The sequence below is a fragment of the Hyperolius riggenbachi genome, chromosome 1 (assembly GCF_040937935.1).
Source record: "Hyperolius riggenbachi isolate aHypRig1 chromosome 1, aHypRig1.pri, whole genome shotgun sequence".
Classification (NCBI taxonomy): Eukaryota; Metazoa; Chordata; class Amphibia; order Anura; family Hyperoliidae; genus Hyperolius; species Hyperolius riggenbachi.
This window is the reverse complement of record NC_090646.1, coordinates 512,192,540-512,214,290: the sequence shown is the minus strand read 5'-3', so window position 1 is coordinate 512,214,290 and position 21,751 is coordinate 512,192,540. Positions and strand designations below refer to the sequence as shown.

The window sequence follows — 21,751 nt, the reverse complement described above, 5'->3', positions numbered from 1 at the left end:
AGTATGTGCAGAATACTCACATTAGGTTGCAAGACCAGCAACCACAGTATAACATCTGGTGAGGAAAGTCCGTCCTCATTTAGGTTCTTTAGTCTGTCAATGTAGATCACTCTCCAGGAAAAGAAAAGGGGGTCTAAGGCCCTGTTCATACTGTTATAATTTAAGTAGGCCTCAGTTATCTGGACTGAGTTTTAGGTAAAAGGCTTGTTCGCAGAGTATACTTTTAAACCTCCTTGCCGGTCTAATTCCCGCTGGCAAGGAGGCAGCGCAGTACTTTTTTTTTTTCTTCAAATCATGTAGCGAGCCCAGGGCTACATGATAGCCACTGAGCGGCGGCATCCCCCCACCCACTCCGATCGCCTCCAGCGATCAGAGTAAGCAGGAAATCCCGTTCAGAACGGGGATTCCCTGCAGGGCTTCCCCGGTCGCCATGGACGTCATAGGGAATCCCGATCCACCCCTCAGCGCTGCCTGGCACTGATTGGCCAGGCTGCGCAAGGAGTCTGGAGGGGGGGGGGCAGCAAGACGGGTAGCAGCGGCAATCGGATGTTACAAGCAGCTAGCAAAGTGCTAAAAATATTTATGCTAGTCGGCCCAGCAGGGCCTGAGAAATCCTCCTGCGCAGGTTACCCTGAGCTGAGCTCGGGATAACCGGCAAGGAGGTTAACCACTTAAGGACCAGGGAATTTTCTTCTGATCGGTGCTGCGTGGACTCTCCAGCCTACAGCACCGATCAGGAAGTAGCCAGGGCGATCACTTGTCCTGCTGATGTCCTGCTGGTGGGGGTCTAATCGCCGCCGGCTAGCCGCAATGTCCGGGGGGGGGGGGGGGGGGTTCTTCAAAGCCCCCCTCCGGAGCACTATCCCTCCCTCTCCCTTACCCTCTGAGCGGCGCAGGACGGATATCCGTCCTGCGCCTGATAGGATAGGCTTCTGCCTATCAGATGCCGGCGATCCCCGGCCAATCAGAGGCCGGGAATCGCCGATCTACGTCAACGGCGCTGCTGCACAGCAGCGCCGTATGATGTAAACAGCGGGGATTTCTTCCCCGCGTGTTTACATTTTGCCGGCGAACCGCGATCGGCGGCTCTCCGGCTGTTCACGGAGACACCCTCCGTGAACTGGCATGGAAATCCATGCTATACCACTAACGACCCGCCGCCGCCTATCGGCGTTAGGCGGTCGTTAAGTGGAGTTTTCAAAGATGCAGGCAGAAGGATCTCAGTGTCTGCTTGAAGCAGATGATGCAAGCAGATACTGAGAACATGTTCCTGAAGGAAGGCCACAGGCCTACACTGCCCCAGACAAATTGACTACGAGATCAACATAGGCCATATTTACAAAATATCACATTCCGGTATGTAAGTGAAAGGCAGCATGGAATATTAATAAAGTAGGTGAGTATTAAGACACCACGAGAGGTCTAAGCCAATAGTCTGTTCAGGGGGAGGGCTCAGATGAGGTCACATTTAACTCTTTCCTAGTCAGTATTAAAGGGCCGGATGGGCCAGCGGAGCGCATTCTGACTCTTACTTTCACGCTCTCCATCTACTGACTGGAACCATAATTATTTCCTTTCTTCATGTAAGCTGATATAATGTATGCTGTATATACCTAGTTAGATGTAACTTAGAATAGAAAGAAGATGACCTGATTACCTTCAACAGGAAGGTAATCAAGAGCTTGTAACGCAAAGGGACAAAGGAAGAATCTGTTTGGCTAAGATATGACAAACTGTATCTGTATATCTGTGTATTGAATAAACTCCTTGTACTTTGAAGACGACTGAGAATGGTCCATCTCCAAGCAAGCTTGCTGTGTGACAGTCAAGTTATCGCAGTCTGTGAGGTGCAACTCTAAGAAGTTACTGGTGTCAAAGCAAAAAAGGTGAATTATAACAAATACTGCAGGCGTTGCTGTCCGGATTTCGGCAACATGTGCGCAGGAGGCCTACACGCACGACATCAAAGTGCATAGACTGCACTGTCTGATGTTCACACTGCATGCGGTCCGGAACCGCATGCTGCACGCATATTTTTCCAGAACGCGCAGCTGACCCATTCACTTCAGTGAATAGGATCAGCCACACAATGCAGATGGCATGCGTTCATACACGTTGCATTCTGAACGCACAGACATCTGCGTTTCATAATGCGAACGTACTCTTAGGGTCCTAAGGAACAAACATACACAGCCAACACCCAGAGCAGAGGGGGTTGATGTGGGATATTACTGGGAGGGAGGAGGAGCCCCAGGATGTGATGCGTGGAATCGATAATGTAAGCTGGATAAAGCATACATACATATTGAGACAAGTTATTTGATCTGAGTAAGTGGACTGCGATCCACAAAACACATTATCTTTCAAGTGTCTGGTTTCTATTAAAAAGGTTATTACTTTATTTGGACTACTCCCTTCTTTTAGAGAGGTAAGCCTATTTATGTTTTATCCAGCTTACATTATCCATTCCACAGATCACATCTTGGGGCATCCCCTCCATCCTAGTAAATTCTGATATAGTACTACTTTCCCTGGTCACTTTGAGTTTACTATAAAGGAAATCTACTGTATTCTGTATCTGCTCACCTCAATTGTTTTTGAAGTGCTTTATTTTTAAGTCTTTGTATTGCTATGCATGTGCTAGTACTCATTAAAACTCTGTAATTGTTGATTACAATAAGAAATACTGTATAAACCATAGTCTCCAGGTAGAGGTTTTCAACAGTGCTGACTGGTGATTGTAAAGGTATCCAACACCTACCTTCCCATCCAATCTTTGCTTATATTCTTATCCTTAGTACACAATGGAATGTCCCATCCAATTGACAGGAATAGGATGATCATTTCCAATATGTCCAATCTGGTCCCAGTTAATAGGAACAATTTCCAGTTATCAATAGAGAGCACTTTGGACAAGTGCACATGATACAACTTCCCATCAACCAGCTGGTAAATTAAATCGCATGTACCCAGCATTATGCTGGGTGCACACGATGCAATTTCTTCTAAGTAGCATTCTCAATGCCACCCATGAAAAATTGATATGGAGACCAATTCAGCTAGAACATTAATTACCTGAATCCTTCTTGACTTCATCCAGGTCTGCTGCTTCTCAAATCCCCCTCATCTCTTCTACAACTGTAGATTGGGTACACTCCAATGAGCCACTCAGATCCCTCTCACCCATCTAACACTGGGTGACAGGTTAAAACTAGCTGTATGTCCTTAGATATTGGGCTCAAGATTTGTTAATATTCTGCTCAGTGACCCAGACAGTTGGCAGTGTTTGAGGTTACAAGACCAATGATAAAAGAAGTCTGCCACAGAGGCTCAAGTTTGAGGGGTCTTTCTATTAAAGAGACACTGAAGCGAGAATAATTCTCGCTTCAGAGCTTATAGTTAGCAGGGGCACGTGTGCCCCTGCTAAAACGCCGCTGTCCTGCGGCTAAACGGGGGTCCCTTCACCCCCAAACCCCCCTCCCCCACAAAAACCACCAAATTGGTTGTAGATTTTGCTGCTCCTAGAGGCAGGGCTTACTGCTGCAGCCCTGCCTCTAGTCGCGTCTATCAGCGGCACATCGCCGCCTCTCAGCGAAAGAAGACTGGGACTGAGAGGGGTAGGGGAGAGGTGGAGATATGCGCTGACTTAGACACGCGTGGGGCAGGGCTGCGGCGGTTAGCCCTGCCTCAATCCGGAAGAGATCACCGGCTGCACGGAAGGGATTTCGGGGGGGGGGGGAGGGGTAAGGGACCCCTGTTTAGCCGCTCAATAGCGGCGTTTTAGCAGGGGCACACATGCCCCTGCTAACTATGAGCTCTGAAGAGATATTTAGTCTCGCTTCAGAGTCTCTTTAAGCTTTCCATGTACACATTACCAGTATCAATGCTCTGTTTATGCTATATTTTGTACTATAAGGTTAGTGTATGTTCAAAGACTAAAATACTTTCACCTCCTTGGCAGGAACCCCGAGTCAGGCTCAGGTAGGTGGGGGAGGCATCAATTCCCAGGTCTTTGCTGTCCCATTATGTGAGGTGGTGAAGTTTTAACAGAGGGCCCTTTACTGTGAACTTCACCTTCTCACAGGAAAAAGCAGGAAGTGGAGGAGACAGTGAAGGTCACCCGGGAAAAAACAAAACAAAAAAAAAAACTGCAAAGACCCGGGAATTTATGCCAGCAAACATGTAGTATCATTGCTGCTGGCCAAGGCAGCACAAAAGCAGGCAGCAGCTCTACAGGTTGTGAAGGGATTGCATGCTGAAATAGATTCAAAGTCTGTGAGCAGTGTATGGACAGCCAATAGATCCCTCTCTGATCAGATTCGATCAGAGAGGGATCTATCGCTTGGCTGATTTGGTGGCAATTGACCAGTTTATGGCACCTTTTAGTAAATAGGATTCCTAGCAGATCAGCTGTTTAATAAGTCAGTTGCTGCTTGCTAACCAGTTTATGGGATGATTGACACTACAAGAGCTTTTTAAAGAGAAACTCCGACCAAGAATTGAACTTTATCCCAATCAGTAGCTGATATCCCTTTTACATGAGAAAGCGATTCCTTTTCACAAACAGATCAGGGGACGCTGTATGGCTGATGTGGTGAAACCCCTCCTACAAGAAGCTTAGTACCAAGGTACTTCTGGCAGTTTCCTGTCTGTGAACCCTGTTACATTGTGGGAAACAGCTTTTTAGGCCTAGTGCACACCAGAGCGGTTCGGCTGCGTTTTGCGATCCGCTTGCGGATGTGGAAACGCTTGGGTAATGTATTTCAATGGGCTGGTGCACACCAGAGCAGGAGGCGTTTTGCAGAAACGCATACTCCCGGGCTGCTGCAAATTTTAGATTGCGGAGGCGTTTTTTGCCTCCAATGTTAAGTATAGGAAAAACGCAAACTACTCCGAAATACGGCACTTCAGAGCGGTTTTGCAGGCGTTTGTTAAAGTAGCTGTTCAGTAACAGCTTTACTGTAACAATACATGAAATCAACTACACCAAAAACTTCACAAAACCACAAAATGCTAGCTGAAACTCTACAGAAAAAAGCATTTCAAAATCTGCTAGCATTTTGCAGATCTATCGGTTTTTGGTGTGCACCGGGCCTTACGGCTGTTTCCAACTGCCAAAACAGCAAGCAGCAGCTACATCACTTGCCAGCAGTAAAAATGTCACCATGTAATGTCAGAATATAAATCAGGGATTTAAAATATTTTACAATGTGCAAACTGACTAAATCATTTATACATAACTGTAAAAATGAAGCACTTTTTTTATTACATTATTTTCCCTGGAGGTCCTCTTTAAGCACTAGCTATTTTGAGAAGCTCTTGTAGTGTGAATTGGCCCCGTCAACTGGCCGCAATGTGTCCACACTGCACAATTACAACTATCTTTAGTTATAGAAACTGTCAACTACTAAGATGCTACTATAAAATGCTATATTGTACAGTATACTTAATATAGATTAGGTAATTGCTGTAAAGCCAGTCACCTGATTGAGGCAACAGTAACAGTAGTTTAGCATAGTAGCTGAAGGGCTCAGGTGATGAACTGAAAAGCTTGTTCATACCCCCTTAGATTGTAAGTCTCTGGCAGGGTCCTCCCTTCCCTAGTGTAGTCTACAGCAGAGTTCCCCAACAAACATTCACAGGTGGGGTAGTTAGTGTCTCAGCAGAGCTGATTACCTCTGGATTTCTACAAAACATGCACTGTTGGTGGGCCTTGAGGACAGGGTGGGGGGGGGCGCATGGCAGCCTGTACTTTTACTGGGCCTACCTCACCAGCCCATATCGCATGATAATGTATTTTATACCGTTTGCCTTGTATAAACTGTTCTATGTTGTATAACCTTGTTATGTCTGTCAACCTTGTATTGATGTATATATTTATTGTCCAGCGCTGTGTAATATGTTGGTGCTTTATAAATACAATAAAAAATAATCTGCATTGTATTATGCAGAGACTGCACTTTTTGGAAAACATCGGAATTTGTATAGAGCGTCAGATCTCAGTCGGCTGAGTAAGTCAGCAGTTACACCCATGTTGTGCAGCATGAACATAACCCAGAGTAACAGACTACAAATCCGCTTCAGCTGTCCTACTCAAACAGAAAGGTTTAAATGTCAACTGTAGTGAGAGGGTTACCAAATGTATTTCCTTTTAAGCAATACAAGTTACCTGGCAGCCCTGCTGCACTATTTGATTGCAGTAGTGATTGAATCACACAAGAAACAAGCATGCAGCTAATCTGGTCAGAAACACCTTATTTGTTGCATGCTTGTTCTTAAAGGGAACCTAAACTGAGAAGGATATGGATTTTTCTTTTAAAATACCAGTTGCCCAACTCTCCTGCTGATCCTGCATCTAATAATTTTAGCCCCTCAACATGCATGCAGATCAGGTGCTCTGAAAATCAGACTGGATTGGCTGCAGATTTGATCAGGTGTGATTTAATGACAACTGCAGCCAAAGAGATCAGCAGGACTGCCAATAAACTGGTATTGTTTAAAAAGAAACACCCATATCCCTCAGTTAAAGGTTCCCTTTAACCAGCCTGGCGTTCTATTAAGATCGCCAGGGCGGCTGCGGGAGGGTTTTTTTAAATAAAAAAAAAAAAAAAAAACTATTTCATGCAGCCAACTGAAAGTTGGCTGCATGAAAGCCCACTAGAGGGCGCTCGAGGCGTTCTTCCGATCGCCTCCGGCGCCCAGAACAAACAAGGAAGGCCGCAATGAGCGGCCTTCCTTGTTTTGCTTACATCGTCGCCATAGCGACGAGCGGAGTGACGTCATCCGACTCCGATCCAGCCCTTAGCGCTGGCCAGAACTTTTTGTTCCGGCTACGCTGGGCTCAGGCGGCTGGGGGGACCCCCTTTCGCCGCTGCTCGCGAGCGGCGGCGATCGGGCAGCACACGCGGCTGGCAAAGTGCCGGCTGCGTGTGCTGCTCTTTATTTGATGAAAATCGGCCCAGCAGGGCCTGAGCGGCAGCTTCCGGCAGTGATGGACGAGCTGAGCTCGTCCATACCGCCCGGCTGGTTAAGACCCTCTTGTAACTTTAAAGTATTAGAGGCAGAGGTTCAACAGGATAGCCAGGCAACTAGTATTGCTAAAAGAAAAGAAATGTGGCAGCCTCCATATCCCTCTCACTTCAGTTGTCCTTTAAGGCTTGCCCTGCTGAAACAAAGGTTTTTTTTTAAAGCTTACATCTGGTACAAAAATAAAACCTGCACACAGATTCTTTTGGAATGCAATTACTTTATTGAAAGTGCAACAGAAGCATAAGCTAAACTGCTAAGCACAGCAGATTTGCTGGGTCACTTCTTACAAGCCACCCCTTAAGCGCAACACAAGATGCAGAGTAGATTCCTTCTGAATGTTATAATCAGACAGAGTACGGCCATCTTCCAGCTGCTTTCCTGCAAAGATAAGCCTCTGCTGATCAGGAGGAATGCCTTCCTTATCTTGAATCTTGGCCTTCACATTTTCGATAGTATCACTAGGCTCCACTTCCAGAGTAATGGTTTTACCAGTTAAGGTCTTCACAAATATCTGCATCCCACCTCTCAGTCGCAGGACAAGATGGAGTGTCGACTCTTTTTGGATGTTGTAGTCTGAGAGGGTGCGGCCATCTTCAAGCTGTTTTCCAGCAAAAATCAACCTTTGCTGATCTGGTGGAATACCTTCCTTGTCCTGAATTTTAGCCTTTACGTTCTCAATTGTGTCACTCGGTTCAACTTCTAAAGTGATAGTTTTGCCAGTGAGGGTCTTTACGAAGATTTGCATACCACCTCTCAGTCGGAGAACAAGGTGCAAAGTGGATTCTTTTTGGATGTTATAATCTGAGAGCGTGCGGCCATCTTCAAGCTGCTTACCTGCAAAAATCAATCTCTGCTGATCTGGGGGAATTCCTTCTTTGTCTTGGATTTTGGCTTTCACATTCTCAATTGTATCACTTGGCTCAACTTCTAGAGTAATGGTTTTGCCAGTGAGGGTTTTGACAAAGATCTGCATGCCACCTCTCAGACGCAACACTAGATGGAGCGTGGACTCTTTCTGGATATTGTAGTCAGACAGTGTGCGTCCATCTTCAAGTTGTTTACCAGCAAAGATCAGCCTCTGTTGGTCTGGGGGAATACCTTCTTTGTCTTGGATTTTGGCCTTTACATTCTCAATTGTGTCACTTGGCTCAACCTCAAGGGTTATGGTTTTTCCTGTCAAGGTCTTCACAAAAATCTGCATACCACCTCTAAGGCGCAAAACCAAATGCAGAGTAGATTCTTTCTGGATATTGTAGTCAGACAGTGTACGGCCATCTTCAAGTTGTTTACCTGCAAATATCAACCTCTGCTGGTCTGGGGGAATGCCTTCTTTATCCTGGATTTTAGCCTTTACATTTTCAATTGTGTCACTTGGTTCAACCTCCAAAGTGATAGTTTTCCCTGTCAAGGTCTTCACAAAGATTTGCATTCCACCCCTCAGACGGAGGACTAGATGTAGGGTTGACTCTTTCTGAATATTGTAATCAGATAGGGTGCGGCCATCTTCAAGCTGCTTACCAGCAAATATCAATCTCTGCTGGTCTGGAGGAATTCCTTCTTTGTCTTGGATTTTGGCTTTCACATTCTCAATTGTGTCACTTGGCTCAACTTCCAGAGTAATTGTTTTGCCAGTGAGGGTTTTGACAAAGATCTGCATCCCACCTCTCAGACGCAACACTAGATGGAGCGTGGACTCTTTCTGGATGTTGTAGTCAGACAGTGTGCGTCCATCTTCAAGTTGTTTACCAGCAAAGATCAGCCTCTGTTGGTCTGGGGGAATTCCTTCTTTGTCTTGGATTTTGGCCTTGACATTCTCAATTGTATCACTTGGCTCCACCTCCAATGTTATAGTTTTCCCAGTCAGGGTTTTCACAAATATTTGCATGCCACCTCTAAGACGAAGAACCAAGTGCAAAGTAGACTCTTTCTGAATGTTGTAATCAGAGAGGGTGCGGCCATCTTCTAACTGTTTTCCAGCAAAGATCAATCTCTGTTGGTCAGGTGGGATACCTTCTTTGTCCTGGATTTTGGCCTTGACATTTTCAATGGTGTCACTTGGTTCAACTTCAAGAGTGATAGTCTTCCCAGTGAGAGTCTTCACAAATATCTGCATGGTCTAGAGAGAAGAACAAAGTAACTACATTGAACAGCAAAGGATGGATGATAACTTTAGTCACCTGCCAAATAGTTATTCTGTAATGGATACTACACTAGCAGAGATTGTCAATGAGATGAAATTTGTCTGCATTTAAAGCAGGGCTGTGGAGTCAGAGTTTGAGTCGGAGGTCGGGGCAATTTTGGGCACCCGGAGTCGGAGTTGTGGTTTCAAAAACGGAAGAGTCGGAGTCGGGTGATTTTTGTACAAAATCCACAGCCCTGTTAAATATTAGACTAAGGAGTCTGAGTCATTTTGGTTACCCGGAGTTGAGTCGTGATTTCATAAACTGAGGAGTCGGAAGATTTTTGTACCGACTCCACAGCCCTGATTTAAAGTTGCATGTAATTTCAAAGAGCTGCAGAGTTTCTATAGCTAAATTCCAAGCTGCATGAAATTTACATGCAAACCTGGATTATGTGCTTTTTAACCATCCCTGCACAACATAGATTGGTGAGAAGCACTCGCTTTATGCAGCAAGTACTGGATTAGTAAGAGTTTGCATTTTAGTTGAAAATCTATATAATTGCAACACCAAGTATTTTACATTTCAGACTAAAAGGAAGGTGGCCCTTTAATGCTAATTTCTTCATGCATTCAAATTTCATGCAGGTTGAATTTGGGCCAATCAGAATTACCTGATAATTTATAGTGGCCCAAGTTAAAGCTGCATAATGCTTACATTAAATTTAAATACAACATTTTTGCATCTCATTGATAATCCCTAGTTTTGAGGTGCACAGTCACATGATCAGACGCCAATTTATCCTTCTGTCAACTACTCTTTATGGCAAGTACCGTACATTTATACACAGATGCATCTCAATCACTGCTTCTTTCAGCTATTGCATAGGATAATTTATACAACTATTTAAACATTCTGTACATTGTTATTCACCATACAAGAACTAAAAGCAAGGGAACCCTGTGCCCCTGCAATGTTTCAATCTGGATGAAAGGTAGGAAACAGCAAGTGGGGCAATACATAAGGTTTGCAATCAGGGGTAGTGTGTTAAGATTATTTTTAGCAGCATGACTTAGCCAGAGGCTAGAACTGGACTGGAATAGCCCAAGTTGAATTGTATACTTGGGTAAAGGGGCCCATACACCTAACGATTTTCCCGCCGAAATACAGCTGTTTCGATCAGTAATCGAAACGGCCGTGAATTCGCCGCGCACACCGCTAAACGATGGATTTCCGTCCAAACTCCATCGCTCCAGTCGATCCATCCGTGCGGAAGATTTTTCTCCGTCGCCGACGGGTCGGGAGTGCGTCGATATCCCCTGGTCCACCGCTGTCTTCTCCACCTGGTCCCGGCATCTTCTCCGCATCAGCTTCCGCATCCGGCATAACTTCCTGTGTCACTGCAGTGACAGTGGAAGTACAAAGAGGGCGCTCTATTTGAACTTCTGCTGTCACTGGAGTGACAAAGTTATACGTGGATGCCAGCCGGGAGCCGATGCGGAAAAGATGCTGGGACCAGGCGGAGAAGACAGCGGTGGACCAGGGGACTCGCGCCGGCGGAACAGGTAATGTATTCAGGGGGGCGGCAGCTCCTCCACAGATTGTGATCGAAACTGATCACAATCTGTTTGCAGTAAAGGTGGCCATACGAGCCCTCTCTGATCAGATTCAATCAGAGAGGGATCTATCTTTTGGTCGAATCTGATGGCAAATCGACCAGTGTATGGCCACCTTAACCTGCTGAGCGGTCTGGACGAGCTCAGCTCGTCCAACACCGCCAGAGGCTGCCGCTCAGGCCCTGCTGGGCCGATTTTGATGAAATAAAAAGCAGCACACGCAGCCGGCACTTTGCCAGCCGCGTGTGCTGCCTGATCGCCGCCGCTCTGCGGCGATCCGCCGCGAGTAGCGGCGAAAGAGGGTCCCCCCAGCCGCCTGAGCCCAGCGTAGCCGGAACAAAAAGTTCCGGCCAGCGCTAAGGGCTGGATCGGAGGCGGCTGACGTCAGGACGTCGGCTGACGTCACTCCGCTCGTCGCTATGGCGACGATGTAAGCAAAACAAGGAAGGCCGCTCATTGCGGCCTTCCTTGTTTATTCTGGGCGCCGGAGGCGATCGGAAGATCGCCTCCGGAGCGCCCCCTAGTGGGCTTTCATGCAGCCAACTTTCAGTTGGCTGCATGAAATAGTTTTTTTTTATTTAAAAAAAAACCCTCCCGCAGCCACCCTGGCGATTTAATCAGAACGCCAGGGTGGTTAAAGGGGGCCAAACAATAGTCGATTTCAGCCATCGATCGATTTGGTAGAAATGGAGTCTTTCAAATTCCCATATCGAACGATTTGCAGACTATTTCGATTGATTTGATCGATCTGACAGGATGGAAAATCTAGGTCAATCTCCTGCTGGCAGCAGATTGATGACCTATAGAGTTGCATTGGATCTAATGGTCCAATAATGCATTTAGATTGATTTCCAATAGATTTCATTCTGAAATCTGTTTCTAGTGTGTGGCACACAGATTCCTGTCAGATTCAACTTAACAGGCATCTGACAGTTGAATCTGCTGCAAATCTATAAGTGTATGCCACCTTGAAAGTGCATTTTAGATTGTCCCAAATCCAAGCTACACCATTTACATGCACGCTAGTATACCATCTCACTGGAGGAGAAAAAGGCACTGAACAGTTCAGCATCAATCTAGTACTGGTGGCCTTAGCTTCCAGAGAATAACCATCTGGTGACCCACCAATCTTTAGTTAGTGTTTCCCCAAAAACAAGACCGTCATTAATTTTACCTTCAAAATATGTGCTAGGGCTTATTTTCAGGGAGGTCATATTTTGTGGGGGTAGTTAAGATCCCCCCCCCCCCCCATATAGTCAGTGTGTGTACAGTCACAACTGAAGTAGTTTACTATCAGAATTGGTCATACATTGGGCTCTATTCTCAATGAGTTACCGCATGAGTTAAATTAGGTAGTGATAAACACCGACCAAAATATCTCCATTTTCAAATTCACAATTTTTTTTTACCTCATGCGGTAAAAGTGAGGTAAAAGTGTGGTAATTACCTCAAATTTATCTCCAATTTGAGATTCTCAATTGAAAAGTTGGTGTTAATTAAGGATGTTTTTATCACCTACAAATGGTAGGTGATAATTATCACCTCTGTTTTTGGCCTTCAGGATGGAGCCTTTTGAGCTTTTTTTTGCTCGAGTTTATGTCAGTTTTACATAGAAGGCAGAAAAGACGAGTGTGTCTAATCTCAAGGCGCACTTTCAGACCTAGTACAGTCTTTTAGATGATTTAATAGATGCCGAGGAGGAAATTCATCTCTGCTCTAAAAGATAAGCAACAGCATAATTACCTTTAAAGAAAAACATTTCTTTGTTACAGCTGATACAAATCCAGCAAACAATTTCCAGTGTATGTACTTCCTGCTTTCATGGAAGCAGACATAGGGTTAACATCCTGTGTTTACACATTAGCTGCTCTGCTGAGGCAGCCAGCTGGCACAGCTGAGAGCTCAAATTATAGTTGTGATTATTCACAGATGAGGGGGAATTAGACAGGCTAAATTATATACATACAGGGTGCATTTCTATAGGTTTTCCTTCTGTCCTGTGCAAGAGTTGAGGTCCCACTTTAAATGTGACTGGCTTTCCTGGGTCGTCTCTGTATAATGGGTGGCAAGCATATGGGCTGCCCTACAGTGGTCAAACAAGCTTTATTTCCGTACATATTACTGACAGTTTTATCACCTGTTTTACCGCACTTTTATCAAACATTTATCACACTTGGTACATTTTTAGTGAATACTCACTTTTTTCACTATTTTTAGTGAATTATCACTGGAGGTAATTTTTCACCCAAAAAAGAGTTACCGCACATGGTTTTGTGAATAGAGCCCATTGTATATTTATACAGACATATGCTGGGACCTGACAGTTTATTGTAACAAAATCCTATAGTATATAAATCTAGCCACAAGGGCAATTCATAATAGAGAATGGCATTAACCTCCTGGGCGATAATCCCGAGCTGACCTCGGGGTAAGCCACCACAGAGGATTTCTCAGGCCCCAGTGTGCCGATTTGCATATTCTTTCTGTTACACGCAGCTAGCTGCATTAGAGGCCCCCCGTGCACAGCCTGGCCAATCACCGCCAGGCAGCGCTAAGGGGTGGATCAGGACTCCCTCCGACACCATGACATGGATGAAGTCATCCCGTTCATCACCATGGCGACAGGGGAAGCCAAACAGGAAATCCCATTCTGAACAGGATTTCTGATGGGGTGGGGGATGCCGCTGCACAGCGGCTATCATGTAGCTAGCGCTAGGCTAGCTACATCAGTGTTCTCCCCAGAATTTTTTTCCAGCCAGGTGGCATTGAAAAGTAGCCGGGTGAGCATGCAGGGCCGGTTCTTTTGTGTGCAACTCTGCATACAGAATAGGAGGTGGTTGGCCAATGACAGCCGGGTGCTAACCAAAACTAGCCGAGTGGAGCACCCAGCTAAAAGAGCCTGGGGAGAACACTGTACGTACGATATTGTATCACCCAGGAGGTTAAGGAAGGGGGGGGGGGGAGACAAAAATCAGTATTTACTACAGGAAGCTTTGGAACAGGAAAGGGAGCAGGGGAAACACTCAGACATTGCAACCCACCACAAAAGGAATGCAGTACCCTCACATACCCCGAGTCATCCTAGTCTTTCAGTATAGAATTCAACCATTACTAATAATTCTGATTCGTCAGCTGTAAGATAAGCAGCTGGCTCAAGTCTAAAGGTACCCATACACTCGTCAGATTGGCAGCAGATAGATAAGAAATGCATCTGATGATCTATCTGATGCGTTTTTAGAACATTTTTTACCAGGATAAAATTCCAATAGATTTCAGTTTGAAATCTATTGGAATTCTATCTGATGGCATCTTTTTGCCATCAGATTTCCATTAAGGCCAATGCAAACTGATAAGCAATCTCATCAGATCGACCTAAATTTTCCATCCTGCCAGCTCGATGGAAATCCATCAAAATCAGCCATCGATCGGTCGATTGGCCAACCGATTTGCAAACAATCAATCGGTCAGCCAGAAAATCAGCTGAGAGTATGGGCCCTTTAAGGAGAAGCCCATAATTTGGGTCAGCCTGGATGTATACCAGCCATACATACAGCAGATAACACCCCATGGGCAGAGTACTGCACAGATTGCTATCTAGAGGCAGAACTGACCGCCTGCAGTCAGCCATTGCGGCTTCCCCGCCCTCCCTCTATTGTGCTGCGCCTAGAAATATGGCGGCAATGTAACCACCCGCAGCCACAGAAGCTATTAATACACAATCCAACCAGTTACTCTGTATTACTAAGTAATTTCCAAAATGAGACCGATGGCCTCCATACAGCCCACCGGACTCTATACAGCCCACTGAAATTACATACCGTACATAGCGCTACCCAGCCCGGCACCCCGCTCTCCACTAACATAGAAACATAATACAGTTACTAATATCAATCACTACATTCCCCACACCGCAGGCCATACTTACTGCTATCAATTCACGTAGCGTACACCTCCAAGTACACAGCCACAAAGAATCTGCGTCAGAAGCGGCGGGATCAGCTTATTTATATGTCCCACACTGTAACCTTCCTCTGCAGGAACTATTTTACGTTAGGATAACAAAAGCCGACGTATCGCGTAGACCCGCCGGGATCTCACGTAGCGCCACAGTGCGCGAACCGCCAGCGGCAGCCACACTTTCTACTGTTGCAAAATACAGTTACTTACCAAATATTCGTGGTTATGGAGACGTGAGAGAGATGGCGCAGTGATACGTTAGGTATTACGGAGCGTGCAGCTGGATCTTGATTTTAACGACCCTCCCCACTCCCCCAAGCCCAGCTGATGGAAAGTGCTGGAATGTGAGCGTTGGGCTGCTGTTGCTATAGAAAAGTCCTGGCCTCACGAACAGTGCAGGAATAGGTGGCTCGTGTCACATGAACTGACTGCAGGGTCACTACCCATCGCAAAAAAAGTGTATAAACTACTTTTTTGCCTTCTACATGTACAGTTATTACTAGAGATGTGAAGGTGGTGTTAAAGGGAACCTGTACTGAGTAAAATTATTTAAAATAAACACCAGGTAACTTAAAATGAACATTACATTACCTTGCCACCAGTTCCTCTCGGAAGCTCACCATTTTCTTCTGACAATCCCTTCCAATTCTGACAACATTTTGTCAGAACTGAAATATATCAGTTGCTGACTGTCAGTTATATATCAGTCGCTATCAGTTATAGCTGAGAGGAGACCTGATGTGTCCATGTTTCCCCATGGCTCAAGTGGGTTAGTTTAACCGTGTGCTGACCAGAAAGCTGTTATGGAGTAATGGCCATTTTCAAAATGGAGGACAGAGAATTTCATTGATCACAGTGGACAAGCAGGATGCAGGAAAGGAGAAAGATTGAGAAGTAGACTACACGGGAGGTAAGCATGACTTGTGCATGTTTATTTTGACTTTTAATTTTCAGTTCAGGTTTTCTTTAAAGAGAACCTGTACTGAGTAAAATTATTTAAAATAAACACATGAGGTAACTTCAAATGAACATTACATAGTTACCTTGCCATCAGTTCCTCTCAGAAGCTCGCCATTTTCTTCTGACAATGATCCCTTCCAGTTCTGACAACATTTTGTCAGAACTGAAATATATCAGTTGCTGTCAGTTATGTATCAGTTGCTGTCAGTTACAGCTGAGAGGAGAACTGATGTGTGCATGTTTCCCTATGGCTGAAGTGGGCGATGTTACAGTTTAACAGTGTGCTGACCAGGAAGCTGTTATAGGGTAATAGCCATTTTCAAAATGGAGGACGGAGAATTCTCTTGATCACAGTGGACAAACAGGAGGCAGGAGAGGAAAAATAGATTGAGGAGTAGACTACACAGGAGGTAAGTATGACTTGTGTATGTTTATTTTGACTTTTATTTTCAGTTCAGGTTTTCTTTAAAGTGCCTTTAATTCAGTTGATTTCTGGGCAGATTGACCACAAGTCTGATCTCTCTTTGATTGTATCCGAGCCATATCCGTGGCCTGCCCATGTATCGCAGACTGATTTCCAAAGGATTTCAACATGAAATCTATCATAAATTGGCCTAGTTTCCGTGCCTACCGAGCAGTCTCCAAGTCTAAAAATGTCAGTCGTAACATTGTTACACCCCCACCAAACACCCCCATGCTCCCTAAGGGCCCGTTGCCACTAGCCACCACACGCAGCTGCGGGACGTGCGGTTGCACTTCCTGGTCATCGGAACGCTGACAAATCCCAGAAGCCGTGCCATGCACGGCTATGGGATTCGCAGCCTCCCGCACAGAAACTGATGGCAGTGTCAGGCGAATCACTAAGGTAAGCAATTGCCATTGTTTCCTATGGCAGTTTCCCTGCGCGATTTGCCTGCGGGGAAACTCTGCGGATTCGGCCCGGTTTCCGCACCAGTGGAAATGGCCCTAAAATGTAATCTGTTATCCAGCATGATTTCTGGCCTCTTCTGCCATCGCTTGCATGCCTGGTGTCAAATGGGACATGCATGGTGGGACACTTTACACTTGGGGGGGCACCGGGCAGGGGTACTTCAGTTGTCGCATCCAGTAGAACACTTGGACCAAGATTTTTAAGCATGTCCAATTGATCTTTTTGACCAATCTCGGACAAAAATCAAAACATTGATCATGCAAATAATGTTGCTGTACCAATTTTCCTCCGATTTGATACTATATTATCAAATTGGAAGGTTGATCAGCCCATAAAATCTCCTGATATATGGGCATCTTAAAGTGGCCTTTAAAGGGGTTCTGTGGATTGTTTAAACAAAAACTGCCACTTACCTGAGGCTTCTATCGGCCCCCTGCAGCTGATATGTCCCGTGCCGTCCTCCTCCGATACTCCGTTTCCCGCCGCTGGTCCCGTTGTAATATTCATCTAACAAGAGGAATAATGCTTGCACACGTCATCGGGAGCTTACTGCGCAGGCGCAGTACAAAGCTTTCTCCCGATGAAGCACGGGAATGAGCACTCGGGCAGCCGCAGTATAATCAGATGGCTGATTAGTCCTGGACCAGCGGCAGGGAACAGAGGATCGGAGGAGGACGGCGCGGGACATTTCAGCTGCAAGGGGCCGATAGAAGCCCCAGATAAGTGGCGTTTTTTGTTTATTTAAACTGGGGGTCCCCAAACCTTTTGGGTTGAGGGCCGGGTCAACATACTTCGGACCGCTGGGGGCCGGAGTATACATAAAATGATGTAGATTGTAGAAGTCTGTGCGGGCCAGACAGTGAAGCATACCCAGGTGACAACCTGCAGTCCAATTGGACAGCAGTGTCACTGATGTGGAATTTGATTGGAAACCAGGCGTCCTCGACGTCTAGGGGTCCCAGTTTTACTCTCTTGTGCCATTCATTTGTGAGTATCTCACTGTTCCTCTGCACTTTTTGTGTTCCACTACGCCACTTTGGCGCATTTATTCTTGGTCAATCTCTTGTTATTTTCACAGGACTACATCATTGCATTGCGTGTTTGCACAAGTATATATTTATTTGTATATATTTATTTGAATGTTTTTTCACCGTTGCACGTGTCATTTTGTTTTGTTCAATTGCTTGTAAAATATATTACCACATTGCATTTTTTGCACTGTACGCTACTCTTTATATATATAATATTTTGGAACGTAGAATCATTGCTGTTGTTCAATTTACATAGTCTGGCACTGGTGAGAGTTTTTGTGATCTTATATAATCTCCATATGCACTGTGCTATTATTTTGTATTGCTTAATCAGTGCCGGTGCATTTACCTACTATTTATTACAATTTGGGACCCCAGACCCATGGTTTTGTTTTTATATGTTTTTAATCCTGTGATGTTTCAATAAAGATATACCCTTCATCTATTCATATACTTTGGCATGGTGTGGTGCTTGACAGGCTAGTCTTTTTCTTTTGAGAGGTTTGCCATTTTCTATAGCTTATAGCACACCCAGACCTAATTATTTACTTAATATTGTAGTGGTGCTTGTTTCCAAACATATGTACCAATGGAAACCAGCAAATGACTGTTTTCTGGCTTCCATGTGGATGGGTGGTGCCAGCACTTCTAATCTATATGCGGACCACCAATATTTAAAGATGTAGGTGACCACATCTATAAGTAATACATTTTGTGAGTGGGGGGCCAGTAAAAAAGCCTCAGGGGGTCAATGATGTTGATCCAGGGATTTTATCTGATTGCCATCTGGAGTCGGGAAGGAATTTTTCCCTTTAGGGGCTAATTGGACCATGCCTTGTAAGGGTTTTTTCGCCTTCCTCTGGATCAACAGGGATATGTGAGGGAGCAGGCTGGTGTTGTACTTTATACTGGTTGAACTCGATGGACGTATGTCTTTTTTCAACCAAAATAACTATGTAACATCCGGCCCGCAGGCCTTAGTTTGAGGACCACTGATTTAAACAGTCCACAGAACTTTAAAGAACAGGTGCGAGTTGAAAAAACCAAGATGTACTTACCTGTTTCTTCCTCCAGCCCCTGGCAGCCTATCTGTCCTACACAGCAGCTCCAGTGTCCCGGGACCCCCTCTGTTGCTGATGCCGACCTCGTCAAGACGGCATCTTCTGTGCGAGAGCACGGCCCCACCAATTGCAATCGCCCAGGCCACGCAAGCACAATTGCGGTCTGCTCAGGTGAAGAGATTTCTCCCATCCTCCTCAGCAGAGGCAATCCAGCGCTGGGAACCCCTGTGGCATCATCCTCCAATTCCTGTTCCCTTTGTCACAGATTACCATTCAGTCCTCAGGACTGTAGTTATAGTATAGATGCATAGTTGTGTGCACCTGTGTAGAGGAACAATGATTCATGCACAGGTACATGGCCACTTGAGATATTGTACTGGCTCGAGGAGGGAGCCAGCTGTTCTGGCTAGCTTATGGAAGAACAGCACTGAAATACCAATTAGTTTAGTTTCTTACAGTGGCATTGACCAAAGGGCAATTGTGCAACATGGTGGCATAGTGGTCAGTATTCTCATCTTGCAGTGCTGGGTCCCTGGTTCAAATCCCATCCAGGGCACCCCAACAACTTACAGGTAAGTTCATTGTCTTCCCTTTAAATTGTCATATGACTATGGTAGGGATCAGATAGCGAGCTCCTCTGAGGCACAGTAAAGGTAGCCATACATCTAGCGATGATGGGCAGATTTGACCAAGAGACAAATCTCTCTCTGATCGAAGAGAGATTTATCAGCGGCCCATACACCGCAGGCCGATTCCCAATCGATTTCATGCTGAAATCAATATGGAACCGGCCTTGACGCTGCATCCACTGCCCCGATGCTGTCCCCAATGTTAAATGTCCCTCCGGTGCCCAGTGCAAGTTGTACATTACCTGTCTGCAGCCTCCGCTGCTTCCGGGATTCCTCTGTTCTGCATACACGCGTGTCCCACATGGTTGCCTTGTAAGGACACCCGTGTGACGTCAGACACACGCACCTTTACTAGGCAACCACATGGGGCGTGCGTGTATGCAGAACGGAAGAATCCCGGAAGCAGCGGAGGCCACGGACAAGTAATGTACAACTTGCACTGGGTGCTGGGGGAACATTTAACATTAGGGGGACAGCGCCGGGGGTTTTGTCCCGTTCGTTGATCGTCCAGAAATTGCACACCGTTACTGCCGCGCACCCAATTCAGCAAGTTGACCCACCACTGCAGCATGCACGATCGACTTCTGCGAGCAATTTCATCCTAAAATTGGTCGCATTGTCGGTCAGAAATGCCCTTGGCGGCAACGATTATCATCCGATTCAATTAAAATAATCAAATCTGGTTGATCGCCCACCAAGTCGGCTGCCTTTAGTGACAAGAGAATATACTCTGTACAGTGCTGTGGAAGATGTTGGCGCTACATAAATAATAAACCCCCCCTTCCCCCCAGTTTCTTTATTGATTTAGCCTCTACCACACACTCCCCTCCTGACTTCGCATCTCAACTGCTAGACAAACACATCTGCAAGCAGGGGCTGACTGGGCAGTGGAACTCTTGCTATAACACATGTGCTCTCTCAACTCCCGGTGTGTGTATATAGAAGTTCCTCCTCTCTTCTAACTCTCCACAGATGAGGAGGAGCACCCTTGCCTTCTCCACAAAGACTGCTGTGGATGGGGCCACCAGCATCACAGCCAGCAGCATTTCCCAGCCTCCGAGTCCACCAGTGGCAGTGGGTGAGGATGGTGAGACGCCTGCGTTAACATGTTCTGGTGCAGCGGGGCCTGCAAGAGGATCAGAGCAGCCTATGTTCTGTTAGCCCTACTGGCTGCAGGAAAGAAGCAGGGAGTGAGTGGGGACGCATGGAGTGTAAGCTAGTGCTGCGGATAGTGATCACACTGATCACCATCGGCAAGTACTGCAATAGCACCCCTCAGAACTAATCGCTTTAGGGTTAAAAATGAGGTGGAGATGGTCTTCTTGATGTGGCGGCCGCGGCCCGGGCAAGAGGTGGCCTAGGGAAAATCTCCCATCCCAGTCTGCGTCTGAATGTATACCATCTGCAATATCGTTCAGAGATCAAGTAAGCTGCCACCACTTCTCATTTGAATATGAGAAGATGCTATGCAAACTCTCTAGCGTATCCTGTAGGAAAAAGGTTTATTTCAACAACCTCACTAGAAATAGCAATACAGTGGCTTGCAAAAGTATTCAGCCCCCTTAAAGTTTTCCACATTTTGTCACATTACTGCCACAAACATGAATCAATTTTATTGGAATTCCACGTGAAAGACCAATACAAAGTGGTGTACATGTGAGAAGTGGAACGAAAATCATACATGATTCCAAACATTTTTTTTACAAATAACTGCAAAGTGGGGTGTGCATAATTATTCAGCCCCCTGAGTCAATACTTTGTAGAACCACCTTTTGCTGCAATTACAGCTGCCAGTCTTTTAGGGTATGTCTCTATCAGCTTTGCACATCTAGAAACTGAAATCCTTGCCCATTCTTCTTTGCAAAACAGCTCCAGCTCAATCAGATTAGATGGACAGCGTTTGTGAACAGCAGTTTTCAGATCTTGCCACAGATTCTCGATTGGATTTAGATCTGGACTTTGACTGGGCCATTCTAAAACATGGATATGTTTTGTTTTAAACCATTCCATCGTTGCCCTGGCTTTATGTTTAGGGTCGTTGTCCTGCTGGAAGGTGAACCTCCGCCCCAGTCTCAAGTCTTTTGCAGACTCCAAGAGGTTTTCTTCCAAGATTGCCCTGTATTTGGCTCCATCCATCTTCCCATCAACTTTGACCAGCTTCCCTGTCCCTGTGCTGAAGAGAAGCACCCCCAGAGCATGATGCTGCCACCACCATATTTGACAGTGGGAATGGTTGTGTTCAGAGTGATGTGCAGTGTTAGTTTTCCGCCACACATAGCATTTTGCATTTTGGCCAAAAAGTTCAGTTTTGGTCTCATCTGACCAAAGCACCTTCTTCCACATATTTGCTGTGTCCCCCACATGGCTTGTGGCAAACTGCAAACGGGACTTCTTATGCTTTTCTGTTAACAATGGCT

General features: G+C 45.7%; 1 protein-coding gene across 1 annotated transcript; it reads right to left on the bottom strand.

Moving 5' to 3' along the window:
* Window positions 1-7,226: 7,226 nt before the first annotated feature.
* On the bottom strand, window positions 7,227-14,808 carry UBC (ubiquitin C). Its single transcript, XM_068243851.1, has 2 exons — window positions 14,691-14,808; window positions 7,227-9,145 (listed from the first exon to the last, which is right to left on the bottom strand). The coding sequence occupies exon 2, from the start codon at window positions 9,140-9,142 to the stop codon at window positions 7,313-7,315; it is 1,830 nt and encodes a 609-aa protein (XP_068099952.1). The 5' UTR covers window positions 9,143-9,145; window positions 14,691-14,808; the 3' UTR covers window positions 7,227-7,312.
* Between the last annotated feature and the right edge of the window lie 6,943 nt (window positions 14,809-21,751).

Excerpts from the sequence above, each read along its gene's own strand:
- UBC (XM_068243851.1), bottom strand. The coding sequence starts at position 9,142 with ATGCAGATATTTGTGAAGACTCTCACTGGGAAGACTATCACTCTTGAA.